Source organism: Anser brachyrhynchus (assembly GCF_964034855.1).
Source record: "Anser brachyrhynchus genome assembly, chromosome: 22".
NCBI classification, from domain to species: domain Eukaryota; kingdom Metazoa; phylum Chordata; class Aves; order Anseriformes; family Anatidae; genus Anser; species Anser brachyrhynchus.
Window position 1 is genome coordinate 2,894,208 of NC_137715.1, and position 17,883 is coordinate 2,912,090.

Genomic DNA, 17,883 nt, shown 5'->3' on the forward strand with positions numbered 1-17,883 from the left:
CTGGAGGGCTCACACAGGTTTGGGCGTTTGTTCCGAGGCTCCCATGGAGGCTTCACCTCCCAGTATGCCACGTCCCGCTGCACCTGCTGCCCTGTTTCACGTCCTGAGCCCCCCTTCCACTCAAATGGGGCTTCCTCTGCTGCCAAATTCATGCCTCAGGTGGGAGGGTCCCACTCTCTCAGAATTAGTTTCAGCATCCACTTCCGTCACTCCAAGGAAAATCTATTGCTGGTTGCTGAAAGCAGCTTTCAACAGAATCGCTTTTCCAAAAAAATGAGTTGTTCACCCCCATCTCCGCCCCCAGAAGGAGACAGCTCCAAAATAATTTGCTACATCCTGCGCAGAATGGTAAAAGGAAGCGCACGCTGCAGCTGCACCTTGGTGGTGCTTTCAGACACAATTTCAATTCCCACTTTCTATTTAACGTCTCACCTTTCGTCTGCATTAAATGCGATGGCTTAGCAGTGGAGGACTAGCTGTAACCTCCTATTGAGCAGACTTCTCTACCGTTTTCTACCGTTTCTCACCACAAGTTCACAGCTCGCAACTTTTCACTCTTGTACCGAGTTACGTCCCTGCTCACGACGCATGAGCGCTGCGATCCCCATGGCAAGCACTTGCTGACTGCCACACGCTGGGCATCCTATGGTTCCGCTGCGGAAAGTAATTGCCTCTGCATTTTCCATACTGCATGTTGGCTGCTTGCAACGCATTTGTTGTCTTACAGTAACAGGGAAGGATGCACCTGAGCCCTTACCAAGGCTTTTCCACCGCTGCCTCCCCCAGCGAGCAGTGCTGCCGCTCCAGCTGTCAGCGATATCCCACCAAAGCTCGGGCGCGTTTCAGTTTGCAAGTAGGCGTTTAAAGAACCTCAACGGAAAAATTCACCTTCTGGTGACTGAGAGCAGACAGCAGAAGCCACTAAGGAAGAGGGTTTTTTAAAAAATCAAGCAAGTGTTAGAAGTGTTGGAATTTTTCTATCCTAAGAGCATCCAGCCATGCAGAAGAAAACCGGTGCAAAGCAGCCCAAGGAAAAGATGGGTGAGTTCGGGTCAGCCTAAAATTAGCCAAGTGGTTGCAGAGGTCTGAAGCAAGCAAATTCCTTTTCCAGCCCTGACTGTTGCTCTGCATGCTGGCAGGCAGAGGCAATTGTGTGAGGTAGGAGACTGGCAGGGGGTGTGAAAAGGTTTGGGTCTGTCACTTAAAGATCATATCAACATATTTGAATGAAATGAGGGAGTTTCCAGGCTGGTCCTCCTTAAGCAAGAGGAAGGCAGCTGTAACATCAAGCAGAAAAGGGATAATAAGTGAGGAAAAACACAAGTATCCTTAACAATCCTAACAAACTTCCCCAGGCTGAAAAAAAGCAGTGATATTATCTCTTCTATGCTTGGGAAAGTAAAGAAGTTGTAAGAGGAAAAATCAGTTGTGGTGTCCAACACAGGTAACTATTTTTCTTGAGGCAGTTCATGAAGGTAATACATACTGCAGAAAAAAAAAAAAGAAAAAAAAAAAGAAGTTGTAGATTTTACACAACAAAGTACCAGGGTGATGCGTTAAGGCTGATGCACATGGTTTCATTTCCTGGGGAGATGATTACAAGATGAAAGACATACTCCAGAGTAATATTTTTGTTTCACCTGAAACACTGTAAAAACAATGGGTTCTGGAAAAAATCCAAAATAAAGCTGTGGTGGCAACTTCAGACTGAGTCACCACATGAGCAGTGCTTGTATACCTTCTATAAAACGCAAGAATAAAAAAGTCAGTAACTGCAAACAATTAAGACAAGCTAGAGCGTTATCTTAGCTGTTCTAAGAGGGAGTCTCTGAAGGACATCCCCCCTCCTCGCCAACCCCCCCCCCCCCCATATTTAATCCAAGACTTTGGCATCAAATATAGAGAAAAAAAATGTGAGTTTTGTACCGTTGTTAAGCAAAGTTTGCCAGAAGTGTTATGAAAAGCACAAAGAATAAAAACCAGAAGCTATTAAAGACAACAGCACAAAAGGGTGATGTTGCTCAAGTGTTTTACAAGGAGTGGGGTCATAATCATGAAATCCTCAGCACATGCAAAAAGTCAACTGGATAACAAAGAAACTTAATCATCTTAATGTGGCATTTTAATGATGCTGCTGATTTGCTATGCCAATTCAGAGATAATGAGCCCCTAATGCTACAGATGTTCAGCCAGACTAAAGAAAAAAATGAAAAAAAGAAAAGCTTTTCTTGTATGCCATTTCCTAACTATCCAATTAAACAAATTGTGAAAGCATATAAGTAGTTTACCAGGTTTTGACAGCTGTTAATAGGATTCAGAAGCTGAAGAACAAGAAGGGTGTCTGTATGCGCATGTACTGAAGGATTCTTGTGACTACCTGGATTTGACAGGTATTAACCAATGATTCATCACTGTTATCTCCACAAATCGTCCCCAGAAATAGCAGTACGAAACCCAAACGTACACATACTAGAGTCTGTCCCCTCCCAGAACGTGAGATTCCTTTACCTAAAGCAGCTTGAAGCACAACAGCCATACACTGTGAAACTGAAAAGGTCAGTGGAGTTTCCAAAGTCAAGTCAGAATCCTGCAAATTTACGAAAAACACCTCTACAATGGAATTAACGCAACGTGGGGGAAGATATGTTATCAAGAAATCGAAAAAAACATATTCCTTAATGACTATAAAGAGAGGTTTGCAGTACATCCAATCAAAATTATAAGCTGAACATCAATGCTATACCTAAGTATTTTTTCGTCCTTAAACTATACATTACATACACACTGAAAATGTGGGGACTGTGAGCAATGGGGAGTTATAAAACTTAATAGGAACATCAGACCGTTAGTTTTTTTAATAGAAGCAACACAGTCAGAGGCAAAGCATCTTTCCTCCATGCCTTTCTGATACCACTGCAGACATCAGCTCTAGGGACCAGAAAGGAGCTCAAGGCTTTGGGGCCCTTCTCCTGCCACTACCGGCCAAGGCTCCAAAATCCCAGGTACTGCACCCACTACTTCTACAGCACACTGGAAATCCATAGGTTTCATTTCCCTGACTTACCAAAAATTATTCCTCAGACACAGCAGCTTTGATCTGATCTTTGTCTCCTCCAGGATTTTCTTGGTGCTGCTGTTCAGCTCTCATTTTGAATAAAAAGCAAGCATCTATTTTGTTGAGATATACAGCATACTTGAGGGGGTAATTCCTAAATGAACCAGTGCAGAATGCACCTGGTGGAAATCTCACTTCTAAAAATAGGAGAGAAACTTTCATAATTCCCCTTTGTGGAGAGCACGCGCTACGGTAATGAGTTTCCTTGTTTTTATTGTGACTTGCACAAAAATAGAAACAAATCAAATTGAAATGCAGCACTGAGAATTGGGAAAAAAAAATAAATCAGGCATCATTTCCCAAGCATTTGGATGTGTATTTTCTACTTCATTAATACCAATGTCTTTCCATTGTCAAAACACAATAGAATTTATGTAGTTCTATAATTAATTAGAAAACTTAAAAAAAAAAAAAAAAGGAAAAGAAAAAACAATGCACATCATCTCCAAACTCATGTGAGCCAGGACACTTGAATTAAATAATTGCTTCTTCAAGCATCTTATTCAAACATATACTAGTATTTTTCCTAAGAATCTACCTTCCTATACAAATCTATAATATCTGTAATTTCATAATTGGTATTTCCCATCTATTACCAACTTTTTGCCCAATAATAATCTAGCTTTTCTTTAGGACTTTTGTTCAAAAGATTCCTGAAGTATGTTAAAATTAGACTAACGGAAATAGCAATAAAGGAAAAATCCCAAACTGAGTACTACCAAAGCTGGAGATAAACAGGACAACAGCACAACAGCACCACACAGCACTAGGCCAAGGTTTAAGGAAGGAAATGAAAAAATAATGCATTTAACTGACACTACAAAGAGAATTTGGGGAAGTAGAATGTTATTACCTGAGGCAACATGGCTGGGGGATAGAAAACTATGCTAAAACTATCGTGGGATTTAATTTCCTTTTTTTTTTTTAATTAACATAAGTGTCAGTAGCTCGCTGTTTTTCCTCTATTGCCTGTACCCACAGTGCTGCCCAGGAGCGCAGAGCACTGAATCGGAGGGAACAGCATCCCATGTTCCAGGGTCTACAAGTGCCCAGGTTTTCCACAGTCTCTCTCAGATGAATTTTGTCTCACTTATGACACCTGTTAACATTATCCTTCCAAACCTTAGAGTATTTAAAGCCTCTCTCTGAAAAAGAAAAAAAAAACCCACGGAACATGAAACTGAGTTCTTCTCTTACAGTTAGGTAAGATCACCCACAGAAAACATTTCTAAAATTACAATTCCTAAAGTCCAGAAACCCAGATACAATCACAACCGTTAAATCAGACTTCAATTAGACAGTTAATCAGAGAACATCTGGACCTAACAGTCAGACTGAAAAAGGCCACATGTTAAATTCAGATAATCGCCTTCATTAGTTATACCAAGGGACCTGTTACTAATATGACCACTCAGGCATGATCACCTCTGGTCAACTGCTTTTTCAAATGAACTTCAAATCTTTAAACCATATTTTTATTTAGCTTTTCGAATTCATCTCCCAGAAGTCTTCGTTACAATGTGGTACATTCTTATGTTTGATACTAGAAAAAAATAAATATGAAGAGAAAATATCATATAATAATTCAAAAAACAGGGAAATCTGTGATAAATATCAACAGAACTTTTACACCTATAAACTGGAGACAGGAGCTTGTTTCAGATGTTGCTCAAAAACCTCAAACAACATAATTGTCACAAAACCAATTGTAATGGTTTGATTCAACTACAAAAAAAAATATCTAGCAGTAAATAGCCTGGATTCTAAGACTTGAGCTTTAGACCATAAATATTCTCCCTCCAAAATCAATATTTCTATAGGTAAATGCTAAGATTTTACTTTTAGCCTCATCTTCTCTAGAACCTTGTGCATCCCTGTGTTCCCTCAGGAAGATTCAAAATCGATCCCGTTTGGCAGAGGGGAAAGTCTCGCAGAATTACGGAGTTTTGGCAATTGGCCCTGTTGGTCGCAGGGGCCAGGAGCAGGCGCAGCTCAGAGCCCTGCGGAAGCGGGCGGTGCGGACACGCTCGGCAGGAACGCCTGGGAGCAAGCTTGGAATGAAAAAAAGTTCGTAACAGCTCCTGCAGGTCAGCAGCAGAAATCAAAACAGGAGCAAGAGCTGAAGCCCATAAACACGGTGTGATGGGAGATGGTGTTGACAACACGGAAAAGCTAGCTTGAGGTACCAGAAGTAAAATATGGTGTTGAGCACACGGTGCAAACCCTGCAAAATTTGGCTAAAAGTCAGCCAGCAGCAAGACACAAACCCACTGGAAAGAGAGCTTCATCAATTCCGGTTCTCATGGAACTACTCGCTGCATTTTAGCCAAGTTTTGACTCTTGTGGATTTATTTGTGCTTTCCAATACTTTTCCAGCAGCACAAATACTAGTAAACCCATTAAACTCCCACTTTTTGTGCCAAATGAACAGCCTCGTCTGGGGGCAAAACATGAGTCATCTTAATTAATTAATTTCCTTTCCACCAGACCGTATTTCTAAAAATAGATTATTTTCTGCAACGACATTTGAGTTCCTAGGGCCCTTTGCCTTGCCCTCGCTTATTTACTGATACACATGGGGGCGGCGGGGGGGGAGCCACAACTCACCTACCCTGGACTAGATTTTGGTTTAATGCCGAAAGAGTTAAGTATTTCTCTCTCCTTTAATTTCAAGGAATTATTTGGTGTGAAATGGAGATGCACACTGCAGAAGAAATGAAGAAAGATGCACTTTAACGAGCTAGGGAAAGGAGTCCACAACCTACTGAGTAACGCCGTGCGTCCATTCTCCTTCTGGACAGTCTCATCTGAGAGCTTAAAGGCTAGCCAAGATCTCTCAAAATCAAATTCTGTTTTCTGCTAGCTATAACGGGTTAATAACAACAAGAAATAGCTGAACTTTTCCGACGACCTGGCAGCCATCGGAATATCCGAGCTCGCCTCCCTCCGCCCCGGGTGCAGGGCAGCGCGAGCCGACGTCAGTCACCTGCAGCCTGCGGTGACACCGAGCTGATGTCACCGAACGTGGCCGGCAGCATCCCCGCTGCTGCTCGTACAGTACCGCGGGGCTGCGACAGAAGTCGAGAGGATCTTTTGTCGATAACGCCGAGCCGCGGCTTTCAGTTCAGGCAGAGCCACGGCGGCGGAGCCCTGACACGGTTAAGCGGCGCAGCCTCCTTGCCGGGTTTTAACACTTACAGAAATCCCCTGTTAAGTGAACTTCTGCAGCAGAGCACCGCTGATGTTGTGAGATAACCCTTGAGTCCCATGAGCGGCAGGGCTTGATCTGGGCTTGGGAGATGTAATATTCTGATAAAAAACGGCACTTCCTTTTCAGGCAGATAAGTGCGTGTGCTCGCAGCACCGCTGGAACCTCAGTGCACGCCGAGGCGAGGGTTTGTCATCCTCTCCTGTCTCACTCCAGCCTTTCAACCGCCCCCCCTTCGCACACCTAAACGCAGCAGCAATTAGCATCCATAAACCACAAGTGTGGCTTCTATTTCTTTTTATTTCACGACCATGAAAGCTAGCTAACATTTGTAACGCCGAAAAGTTGTCTGCCTCAGAGGAGGGAATCAAGACATAATTAAACACTTGTGCCTGACTGTGCCTCCCAGAGGAAGGAATGTACCTCTTAAAGTGAATTTTTCAATTGAGGACTCTTCAACTTTGGCCACCGAAGGTAGCGGTGACGGGGTGCATAAAGGAACAAGGGAAATTAATGCTTCCCCCCATGTATCTGCCTCGCCGCTTGTCTCTTTTCTGACTAGATACAGGAAGCACCATGGGAACGGGGTATTTTTATGGTTGCGGGCAAGCATGCACCATGTGCACCACAGCATGCAGCTTCAATTCCCTTGAGGCAAAAAAAAAAAAAAAAAAAAAAAGGTTTCTTCTTTCCTTTTTTTTTTTTTCTTTTCGTTCTCCATCAAGCTTTTAATTAACATATTACTGCAGCCTTCTGCCTGCTTGCCCCGTATTTAGCAGGCGTGGCAGCTGAAGGCCGTTCCGAAGGGGCGCATCGCAGGACAAGTTGCGTTGTGTTCAGTGAATGGCCCTCGCTGTGGCAGCTCTGACACACGAACATGTCAGCCAGCCTGCTTGCATGTGCTCAGAGAAGTACAAACGTGGAACTACTTGCTGCAAAAGCGGATTTTCTTATACCAAAAAGAGCGCCGATCGCGCTGACGTTTCAGCCTAGTTCGCTTACTGCATTCAGGAAATTTCTGTAGCCTTTTTAAAGGATCACAGTATCACTTTCTGCGGACCTAACGTAAAAGGCACCACCAAATTAGAGACAGACAACATCTAGATTTGACCAGCCTCCCATCTCCTGTTCGAAGTCTCAGAATAAGTCCCCACAATGTATTTAAAGACTGTCATCCATTAATAACACAGACTTCACAAAAAAAACTGTGCAGTCTAAGAAACTGGATGATTACCACTTACTATGAATGCTTAATAAAAGAAAAAAATGCTTACTGAAGAAAAAAAAACATGATCGCCAAATATTAAGGTGGTGGAAAGCAGACTTCTGAATGCTTGATCTCTTGAAAAAAAGAGTTTTTTTCTGTGTTGTGGGCCATCATCAATGGCGAATTGTGAAAGCAAAGACTGAAGTGGAACTGCTCACTCACAAAAGGAAGGGACCACGGACACCGTGATTAACATTTATGAGAACCACACATTGTGCGTTATTTCTCTTCAAATCTGATACGTAATGAGAGCGTTAGTGTTTGCACCAGGCAACGTGCCAAATGTCAGAGGTGTTTTTTAGGCAGGGCATAATCTGTTTCCCAAAAGCCACCACGGATACTGACAATATTTCTATTCTGTGATTCTGGAGAATACTATATATTCGCTTTTACCGGGGTTAGTGATCCCCGAAAGATAATACTCCCACCAGGGCAGCACTGTCAGAGTGCGGTTTCACTTATCTGGAACTCAGACAGATACTTACTGACCCACAAGGACTGCTCAGTGACTAACATAGCTGTTACTGTCAAACTGCAACAGCAAGACACGGAGGCCAAGATTATTCGTGAATTTTAGTATCCAGCAGCAACTGGATTGGCGCTGGGCTTTAGGAGAAATTTAAATGCACCTACGGATATTTGCACTGCCCACAGCACTAGTGCAGCACGCTTAAATATTTAAGATTTATTATGCTTTCAGTATCAGAATGATTGTAGAGAAGTGTATGCGAATCAATGAAGTAAACAGAAGAAGTATTTAGTTTTGTGCCATTTTACACTGATATACTGTAGCTATCTTTTTTTTGGACATTTAAAGGAGTTTTCTCCCAGCAATTATCTCCTCATTCCTGTACTGAGAATTGCAGAATAGAGCATAGTGGTACCAAGTAGATTCATGCTTACTGTATAATGTGAATAAACACTAAAGGTGGTAAAGGAGTATCAAAGAATGAACTGATGTTCTATTGACATTTATAACCTTATCTTTGAGAGGACGGTCAGACACTGGAACAGGCTCCCCAGGGCCGTGGTCATGGCACCGAGCTGCTGGATTTCAAAGAACATTTGGACAATACTCTTGGACATAGGGTCTGGGTTTTGGGTGGTCCTGTGCAGAGCCAGGAGCTGGACCCGATGTTCCTTGTGGGTCCTCTCCCACTCGGGATAATCTGTGATCTATGAAATCACGTAGGGGATTGACAAATAGCTGGACCATGGCTGTGATTATTTCATCAGCTAGGGAATCTGAAAAAGATTACAGATGCCCTGCATGTAGAAAAGGCTCAAGCCTTCCACGTTCTGTGGATAAAAACATTAAACTTCTCTTTTTAGGGTAAGCAGAGCAGAACTCACCTGCCCAAGCTAGATTCTACAATGCAGACATCTATACTAAGCTTTTCGCTGACTCTAAGCGGAGTCCTGACAAGCAGCAGCTGCTCTGGGGACACCAGGCACTTCATCCTAAGCCAGGCGGACAGATTTGATCAGAAACCTGCATGCTCCTTCCATCGACTGTTAAGAAAAGCCAGCTACTGGTCCACTTCAACACCGGTGCTGTCCATACATACTTAAGTGAGACGAATTTCACCCTCTACACAGCCATTTCTGCCAGTGCAATACTCCCTTGAGTGCTTTATGTTGTTTGGTACTTGTTATTTTGTAAATAAATGTTAAATCTTTAATAATGTGGAAGCTTGAAACCTAACATTTCACTGCAGTCCAAAATAAAGTCATCACATTTATGTTACAGGGAACAACCGGGCTACTTGGGCAACCAAAACAGAGACAACCCTTTAGTGATTTACTTGATTTATGTGATACATGAACCCTACCTCAAAACTACTAACCAAAGCCACAGACATAATTCGTCTTGACACTGCTGTGGTGCCATGGACATGCTGTACTTGAAAGGCAGCATGAAACTGGTAAAACAATGCATGTCTTTTCCTCAGTGTATGTATACCACATCCTCTACCAGGCAGCATTTTTCACTGTTTGTGGTTGAGAACTGGCATAAATGAACATGCTCAGCTCACCGGCAGGAATGTTTATTAATGCTGTGATTTTATGAGCTGCTTGATCAAGGAGGAAATTCAAGGTCTCTTGCTCTATCTATACGCAATATACAAAGACACAAAGACAATTTCTAAATTCTAAGAGCCTGTAAGATAGCCCCCCTAAGTCCAGGAGCTGTTTATCTTAGATCTAATAAGTGAAGAGGCCCTACTAGTTTTTAAAGATACACAGAAGTATGCTTTTATGTAGGACCTTTTAGATTAGAAATAGCACATATCGTTTTAGTATTTTACTCATACCTGTGTCTTCGTTCAGAGTTGCATGGGAAGTATTTACTGCTTGAGCTAAATGATTAACTTGGTAAACTGACCAACCTTCTCTTCACCCCTGGTTTAAAGCAGGAGATTACTGCTAGTTTTAAATTCTACAGGGCTGAGTTGTCCTATGAACTTGAGATAACCTGTCCTTTCTTTCAGAAAAAAAAAAAAGCTGTCATGTAGCTTAACAATATTTATTAAAAGCACTAGCCTAATGCACGCATTTGTCATATGCAAACTACTTTTAAGAGTTCACGTGCTAAAACACACACTAAACGAGGTCACCATATGCACAAGCTTTTTTTTTTTTTAATCTTGCTATTCATATTTCATAGATGCTGTATAAGTGGCCTTTCTAAAATGCATGTGAGGTTCCCTGATGGTTGTTCCTCCTTCAGAGCATGTTAAAATGCTCTGAACTAATTGTACCATTATTTCATTCACAGACGTGTAGGCAAAACAGAGCTAACATCCAGGATAAACTTTGTAATTACTCTCACAGCATAATCAGATGAATAAAAAGAAACCATAACTATTATTATTCATAATTCAGTCCCCACTTTACCTCCTGCTTCTTCATTAGACTGATTGAGTTCCTTCATATCTTCTACGTTTTCCATACTTTCCATTTCCTGGGATTTGTTCAGATTACAGTCTGTCAAAACTTCCTGTCCTTCTGAAACAAGCAAATTGTTAAAAACAGTAACTATCAATGCTCCATTATTTCCAAGCTATTGCCTCACAGTATCTGCAAACTCCCAATATTGTTTCCAGTACTCACAATGCTCTTCTTACAGATGCGCTCGCTGCAATTTCACTGAGTGGATTTGTTGCTGGAAATCATACACAAACTCTCACACAGAGTATGCTCCTTTAAGTCCTGAGCTTTTTCTCAAATTTAACTATTCTGGATATTGTCCCAAATAAGAACAAAATAGCAATGACTTCGCAGGTAACTCAACATATTCTACCTATTCTACTAACTGCTGCTAGCAGGTAAGCAAACAAGCTCTTCAGAGCACGCAAGAGGAATTACAGCTCTACTTTGTTCATCAGGGGCAAAATATTATTCACTCTGGCCCCAGTCCAGGGAACTGCCACTTCAAATCCAACTGCACTTCTCTGCTTATTGCACAGATCTTTTGAAATATCAACATTATCAGAAAGTTTTTTCTGATGATCACTGTGGCAGCAGTATGTGCCAGTACTCCAAGCCTCTTTTCTCTGGAAGAAAGTCAGATTTTTAACTGCAGCAAAATTTATTTGGGTGATTTTTTTCAAATAAAGCCTCTTTCATAAAATACGTGATACAGACTAGTTCAATGGTATGCATATTTATTTAAATTTCAGATATATAACTTAAAAAAACCCTGACATTTTCTGTGAATAGTCCTGTGAATTTTTAATAAATCAAGCAATTTAAACAGTTGCTGTGAACTTGAACAGTTGGATAGTAAAATAAACAATGCTTCTCAAGCTAAGTATTACATTGGATCTGAAAGAGTTTTATTTTTTGATTAGCAAGAAAGTAAAACACTTGTCTAACTCACACAAAAGGATTGTTTTCATATTTTCAGAAATGCAGTCAACCAAAAGAATCAAATTATTCTTGCTTCCCTAATCAAAACTTACAACTATACAGTGTTTTTTTTTTCTTTAGTATCATTTTCCAATATTATACTGAACTTGAAGTTTTATTTCAATGCTAGAATTTACTTTTTGCCTTTAATACCTGTTATTCAGTGTCCTGGGAATCTAAACAAGCTGCAAATCTTATTTTTTTTTCCATTTAAAATGAAAGTTTTCAAGAGAGAGTAAAAGAATGGAACTTGAACAGTGTAGTACCTGCAGCCATGGGCTGTTCCTGAGCATTACTTAGGTCCATACCAGCCTGTGAATCTGCAAGAGACACAGAAAAGCAATCTGAGTTGCTTAATATTTGTAGAGCCATTCATGACATAGCTAGTAATCTTACAAATTCCTGGTTTCTTGACTAGAAGCAAAATTGAAAAAGCAAAATTCTCAAAGAAATGACTACCAAATGATTATGTTCCATCGTACAACTTCCTTGTATCTTGAGCACTGACTGTCATGTGTCCAAAAGATGGGTTAAGTATTATCTTCTAACTTCAAAAAAATATATACAGAATGAAAATTATTTACATGTTCAGTTTATCTTCTCATTTTGCACCCTGTGAGCACAGCATAGTGGTAGTAACTACACAAAGTAAAGTTATATAAAGCATGAAGTACCAGCTATTGATAAATTCCTTTTTCAATAAAAAAAGGAAAGGCCCTATAATCTTTACAAAATCTAGTTGGTCTAATTCCCACTTGGTAGGAATCATGCGACAGGAATTTAAAGAACTTTCAGAGGGCTGCAGACGTGGCCTGGTTTCCAGAAGTGCTGAGCGCTCAGCAGACCTCTCGGAAGACAACGTGAGCTGCAGATCCCCCCCTCCAGTGCCCACCTCCAGGGTGGCGACTCCAGCTGGGGGCACAGCTCTGACCTGCCCCGATAAGGCTTTGCTCAATGCCTTGCTGCCTTGAGATTTCACTGATACCGGAGCTCATTTTCTTAACAGTGTCACAGCTACCTGCTTCCTTCCCCCTTTCTCTCCTCTCTCTCTTTTTCCTCTTTTTTGCAGATCTGAAAATCTTTTACCATCTTTGTACATAAAAAAAGTAATAGCTGCAGGACTCGTAAAATTCATTCCTGACAGTTACATAAGAGAAATGCATATACAGTGGCCATGAGGTGTTAACCACTAGTGACATTTACCCCATAATTATCTATCTTTACCACCACTACATATGGAACATTTTTGTGGTCTCCACAACGTCAAAGTATAAAGCTCTGTTACCTCTGCAGGAAAGAAATCTAGCATCAAATGGGGCTATCCAAAACCTGCACGAACAGAGCATGGACTGAATTGTCCAACAAAATAAAGGCAAACTCAGAGAAAAAAAAAAAATAGATCTATCCAACAAAGTTTTTGTTTTGCTTTTAACGTTTGGTTTTGTCATCTCCTAAACACAAGCATTCAGCTCCCGTTTCTCAAGAATGAGTCTAAGAGTTATTGTTCTTACCAAAGAACAGAAACAAAAGAAAAAAAAAGGAAAAAAAAGCCTGTAAGGATGGACCTAGCAATGATTCAAACCATCCAGCGGTAGCCTGAGCTCTTCAGGGCACAACTCCTGCCTGAAAACAAGCTGTTAAGCTATTAGCACTTAGGAAATGTGTCCTAAAATTAAATCGGGGCTCCTGTCCTTTCATGCAAATGTAGCATGGATGGAAGCTTTTCATTAAGTTTCTTTTATTAGTGAGAACGTTGTCTTAACTTGTGTCATAAGCAAGGTCATGGAATTAAATAACAAGAAGTTCAAATATTTACTAAGTCTGAATTTAAAAGCTGTAACTATGGGGTTATTAGGTATTTTTATTTGCCTTTGTTTCATTTTATCATACCAGGAAGAGTGAAGTACAAAGAAGCAAATGGTCCGATTTATATTGTGAATACTGACGGGGAAACATCAGTAAATACATGGTACACAAACAAAATTCTCCCTGAATTGCTTTTAACCTTACATCAAAATAATACAGATACTTTAATTAAACAAATCCTCACAACTGTGCAAATAATAAATCTTTAGGCAAGACAATCAAACCCCCAATACTCTGTAACACTTGAACTTGATTTTAATTTCATTCAGAAATCACCTGCAGGAGTCCCGTTGCCTGGTAAAGCCCCAAACTGGCCAAAACCCTGGGATTTTGCAAAAAGAGTGCACCCCGCACGGGTGGGGTGGGGGCGTGCTTCAAGACTCGGCAGCAATTCTGCCTTCCAGGGGCTGGCAGAGGGTCTCGAAACCAAAACTTAGAGCCCCACTGAGGCCGTTTCACTTAAGAGAAATCCGCATCTGTTCCTGTATCAACAGATTGTTTGAAAAACCACCGCATTCACCAGGACACCTCCCTACCACACAGCCACTCCACTAGGGATGCATCCATGTCTGCAGCCCGCCGGGTGAATTGCACCAGCAGAAGCCTCGGCACGTGGGGCTCGGTGCTACACCCCTAGCAGCCAGCCCCCAGCTGCCCCCAGAGGATAACGGGCCAGCAAATGACACTGCCTGAGCCCCACAAGGAGCCCCTGGCAGGGCTCAGTGCAGCCAGGACTCAGACACCCATCTGCTTCATGCGGACATTGCCTCTGCGTATTTATTTACATTTTAAACAGTACAAATTCCTGCCTGTGATGGGCTGCTGGGCAGTACGATCCTTCCAAAGGGAACAGCGACATACCTTACAACGTTTCTTTTCCACAGAAAAACATCCCAGTCTTTGTATCACTTCTAAGCCTCATCTGACCCTGGCTGCTTTATGACACCAGTCCTAAGAAGCTTCTCACAGTCTTAGTGGTCTCTCAATGGTTAACCTCAGGTCTCTTTCCTGAGTAAAATATCTTCAGCCAGATCCTTCACCGTGTCCCGTAAGTGTGCTAGAAGGAAAAGGTCTAGGTCGCTTCCATCCCTGGTTCTGTACAAAGACCACAATTCTACCGAAGGCTCAGAAAAGCACAACATGGGAAATCACTTACGCAACACGTTAGTCTTCCCAAGCTTCAATGAGATCCACTGACTAGGGTGCATGGAAAGGAGATGCTTGTCCCGTGTGTGTTGCAGCTGACGCGCAATGTTCATGTACAAAGCAGAAGTAAAATTCATGTGCTTTTGAAACCAATCCTTAGTCATCCTGCGTTCTGCGCCAATAGCCAGAGTGAGCACAAATATTCAAATAGCTTGATAAAGAAGCATTATGGCATGTCAATGTATAACTGTATTAATGTTTTATCCTGGTACTTGACCAGTTTATAGAAGTAACACAACGATCTACCTGTATTTTAACCAAACAAAAAGAACTGTAGGCAGCAGAACTGGAGGCATGTCTTGAATTGTTAGAGTCTTACCTGTGTGCCTGCAAAGTGAAAACCAGGCCATTGCCTTTTTACTGCCAACTGCATTTTTCAACCCAACAGCAGTGCAAAGGGGACATCTTTTTAAATCCCGTATGCTATTAGCCCTTCTATCACAGCATATGGAGCACACACGGCTGGTTTCCTCACCTTTGCACAGTCTTAAGAGGCAGAAGCACGCCAAAATAAAACCGCACCGGTCTTGGCCGCTGCCCCAAGACCCTCACAGCCTGATCCCTCACTGCTGGCAGCAGAGCCAGTGCCTTGGTGGGGACAGCAGCAAGCCTCTGCCACCCCAGTGCGTTCTTCACCTTCAGCCTACATTATACTACTAAAGAGAGGAAACCCATCTACGTCTGCCACTGAATGGCCTTCTTCAGCATTTACAGTCTCAACAGCTTTCTGAAAAAAAAAAAAAGTATCTGAGCCAAATAAACACTTTGCACCTCCAATACTAGGGCCTCTAATACTTTGCTGCACTTAAGCACCATGCACTTTATGAAATGACAGAGACAGGTTACATGCACGTGTTATTTTGGGAAGAAAACATGATCAGCGTGCAAGTAAGGGTAACATTTTACTTGTACTGTAGCACTAACCTTCTGAAAACAGCACAGCATCTTCTAGTAATTCAATGCGCTCATCCCAGCACAACAAATGGAAACGACAGCAAAGGGTCAGTTCTTGTTATCTTTGAGAAAATGAACCGGTCATGAAGAGATGTACCCAAGGAAAGAGAGCAGATCTTGGCTTACGCGACCCAGGTCTCAAACAGCAACTCTTGCGAGCGCCTGTTAGCCAGTCAGCAACCCTACTGAGCATCCTCACACTGAGCACAGACAGCCAAGGAAAGAAACGTTGCCCCTTTTTCCCAGCGACAAATTTCCCACTGACTTCAGTGCAACTAAGATTTTACCCAAGACCCACAAAAACGGGGATGCGTAGCAGTTACTGCGTCCAGAGGTAGTACAGTATAACGCCATCTTTTACATTAACTAAGTCCCTCAACATAACGACCTTAGACATTAACTGCTCCTCAGTCCCCACGTGCAGCACTAAAACCTGAAGGATTACTTACACATTCACTTTTAATCGTACCAAAACCAGGGAGACGGAAGGCGACTTCTTAAATTCTTACAGTTGCAGGGGCAGAAACAAGCCCCTTTTCTAATCGGGCTAAATTTACCGATGCACCTGAAGAGCTTTCCTCTCCCAAAGCCATACACAGAGGTCCCGACTCGCCCAAGCAAGGCAGCAAAGCTGCGTCGAGAAGCGCCGAACAGCCAGCAGCCCCTTTCTTTCAGAGCATTAGTTACAGCTCTCCAGCAGCGTTAGCCTCAATTAAGTCAGATTCTAACAGAAGTTACTTAAACGCAGACAAGCGTTTTAAAATCCTCCAGCAAAGGAGAAGACGTTTGTAAACAGGCAACTGCAATTAATTTCAAACAACCCCAAACCTTAAGGTACTGAGAGCCAGCGGACCCTAAACTCAAGCCTTTAAAACGAGGAGTTGGATTGGTACAGTAAGAACATCCACCTGTGGGGTAGGAAATCGAGTGGTACTTTGCAAAGCTTTTTTTTTCCCGTTAAAAAGTAAACAAACAAATACATGATGATATTTTGCTTCTCTTCAAAAGCGAGTCACGCTGTACAGCCCGAGATTAACTTGGAACTTGCTTTTTGCCGCTCCTGAAAGTTACACGCACGCTTTACGAGGGAAAAGAAACCAACGCGCCGCCTGAGTCGTTCAAACCTCCAACACCAGGAGCCGGTAAAGCTCTAAAAGCCAGCTTTATCGTCGTGCTCGCTGCTGAAATTTGCTGAAATTCAGGGAGGGAGGCGGGGGGGGGAAAAGCTAAAGTGAAATAAAAAGCCTCGTTCGCTTCCTGTGCAATCGCACGGCGCGGGGACACCTCACCCCCGGCGGGAGGCACCGCGGGGCCGCTCCTCACCTTCCATGCTCCGGCCGCCGCCGCCGCTCCCGGTGTGACGGGGCGGGGAGGGGGGGGGGGAGGCAGCCCCGGCGGCCTCGCCCCCTGCCGCCGCCCGCGGGCACCGCCACATCCGCCCCGGGGCTCGGCGGGCCGAGAGCGGCGCCGGGCGGCGGGGAGCGGAGCCGCCGCGCATCCCCCCCCCAGCCCCGGTCCCCCGGGGTTGGGACCTCGGGTGGCGCCGTGCGCGGGGGTCCCCCTGGTTTGGGGGGGGGGGGGGGGGCTGGGGGGTACCGCGGTGCGGGGATCCGTCCGTCCGCCCTTCGGGAAGGGATGTGCTTTTCCCCACCGTTGGAGACGGCTCCGCTGGTGACGGAGCCGCGGCAGGAGCACGCCGCCAGGATCGGGGCCAAGGAGAAAGGTGCCAGCCTAACAAGGGTGACACCTCTCAGGCGTGCGCCTGTGCTCGCAGCCAAGGCAGCCGGAGGCTCCCACAGCTCCCCAGCCACCCATCCCATCTCAAGCTACCCAACATCTGCCTCCAACTCGCATCCCCATCCGCAAATCGATCAAGCAAGGCCACGCGGCTTCCTCCTGCCTCCGGGGAAGCCATTTGACATCCCCTCCTGCTGAAGGGCCGCCAGCGAAACCAGAGGAGCTGTCACCCGCTGTGGAAAGCCTCCAAAAGCACTGCCTAGGAGCTTGGCGTTCTAGGGAGCTTTGTCTTCACGGTCTGCAGCAAGCACCAACACCCAAAACACTGCAGGAAAGCTGCTTGTGATGACTTGGTTTAGGTCATTCAAAGGACAATAGTTATTCATATGTAGAGTTTAATAGGGTGACATGGAGCTACTTCACATTGGCAGACTTCTGACTCATTTCACAGAGCAGGGCAAAGCAGCCTGAGACTTTATTAGAACTGGTGTGGCAACTGCATACTATGCGGTGCCCACACACATGAAAGAGTAACTTCTTTTCCATGTAGTTTCCTTTGTGTGTAATTTGGCCTGTTTCTGTTTACACACTGTGTAAGCATGGTAATGAACTCTCAAA

The 17,883-nt window shown here is 43.5% G+C and overlaps 1 protein-coding gene across 18 annotated transcripts in view; it reads right to left on the reverse strand.

Moving 5' to 3' along the window:
- IKZF3 (IKAROS family zinc finger 3) overlaps window positions 1-17,883 on the reverse strand; it is a 47,632-nt gene that overhangs the window by 17,400 nt on the left and 12,349 nt on the right. For 2 of the 18 annotated variants that reach the window (XM_080565192.1, XM_080565187.1), the window contains exons 1-3: window positions 14,525-15,462; window positions 11,769-11,822; window positions 10,489-10,599 (exon numbers count right to left, since the gene is read on the reverse strand). In XM_080565192.1, coding sequence (XP_080421318.1) covers window positions 10,489-10,599; window positions 11,769-11,822; window positions 14,525-14,678 — 319 coding nt within the window. In that variant the 5' untranslated portion in view covers window positions 14,679-15,462. The other 16 variants (XM_080565197.1, XM_080565196.1, XM_080565194.1 and 13 more) reach the window with 16 other exon arrangements.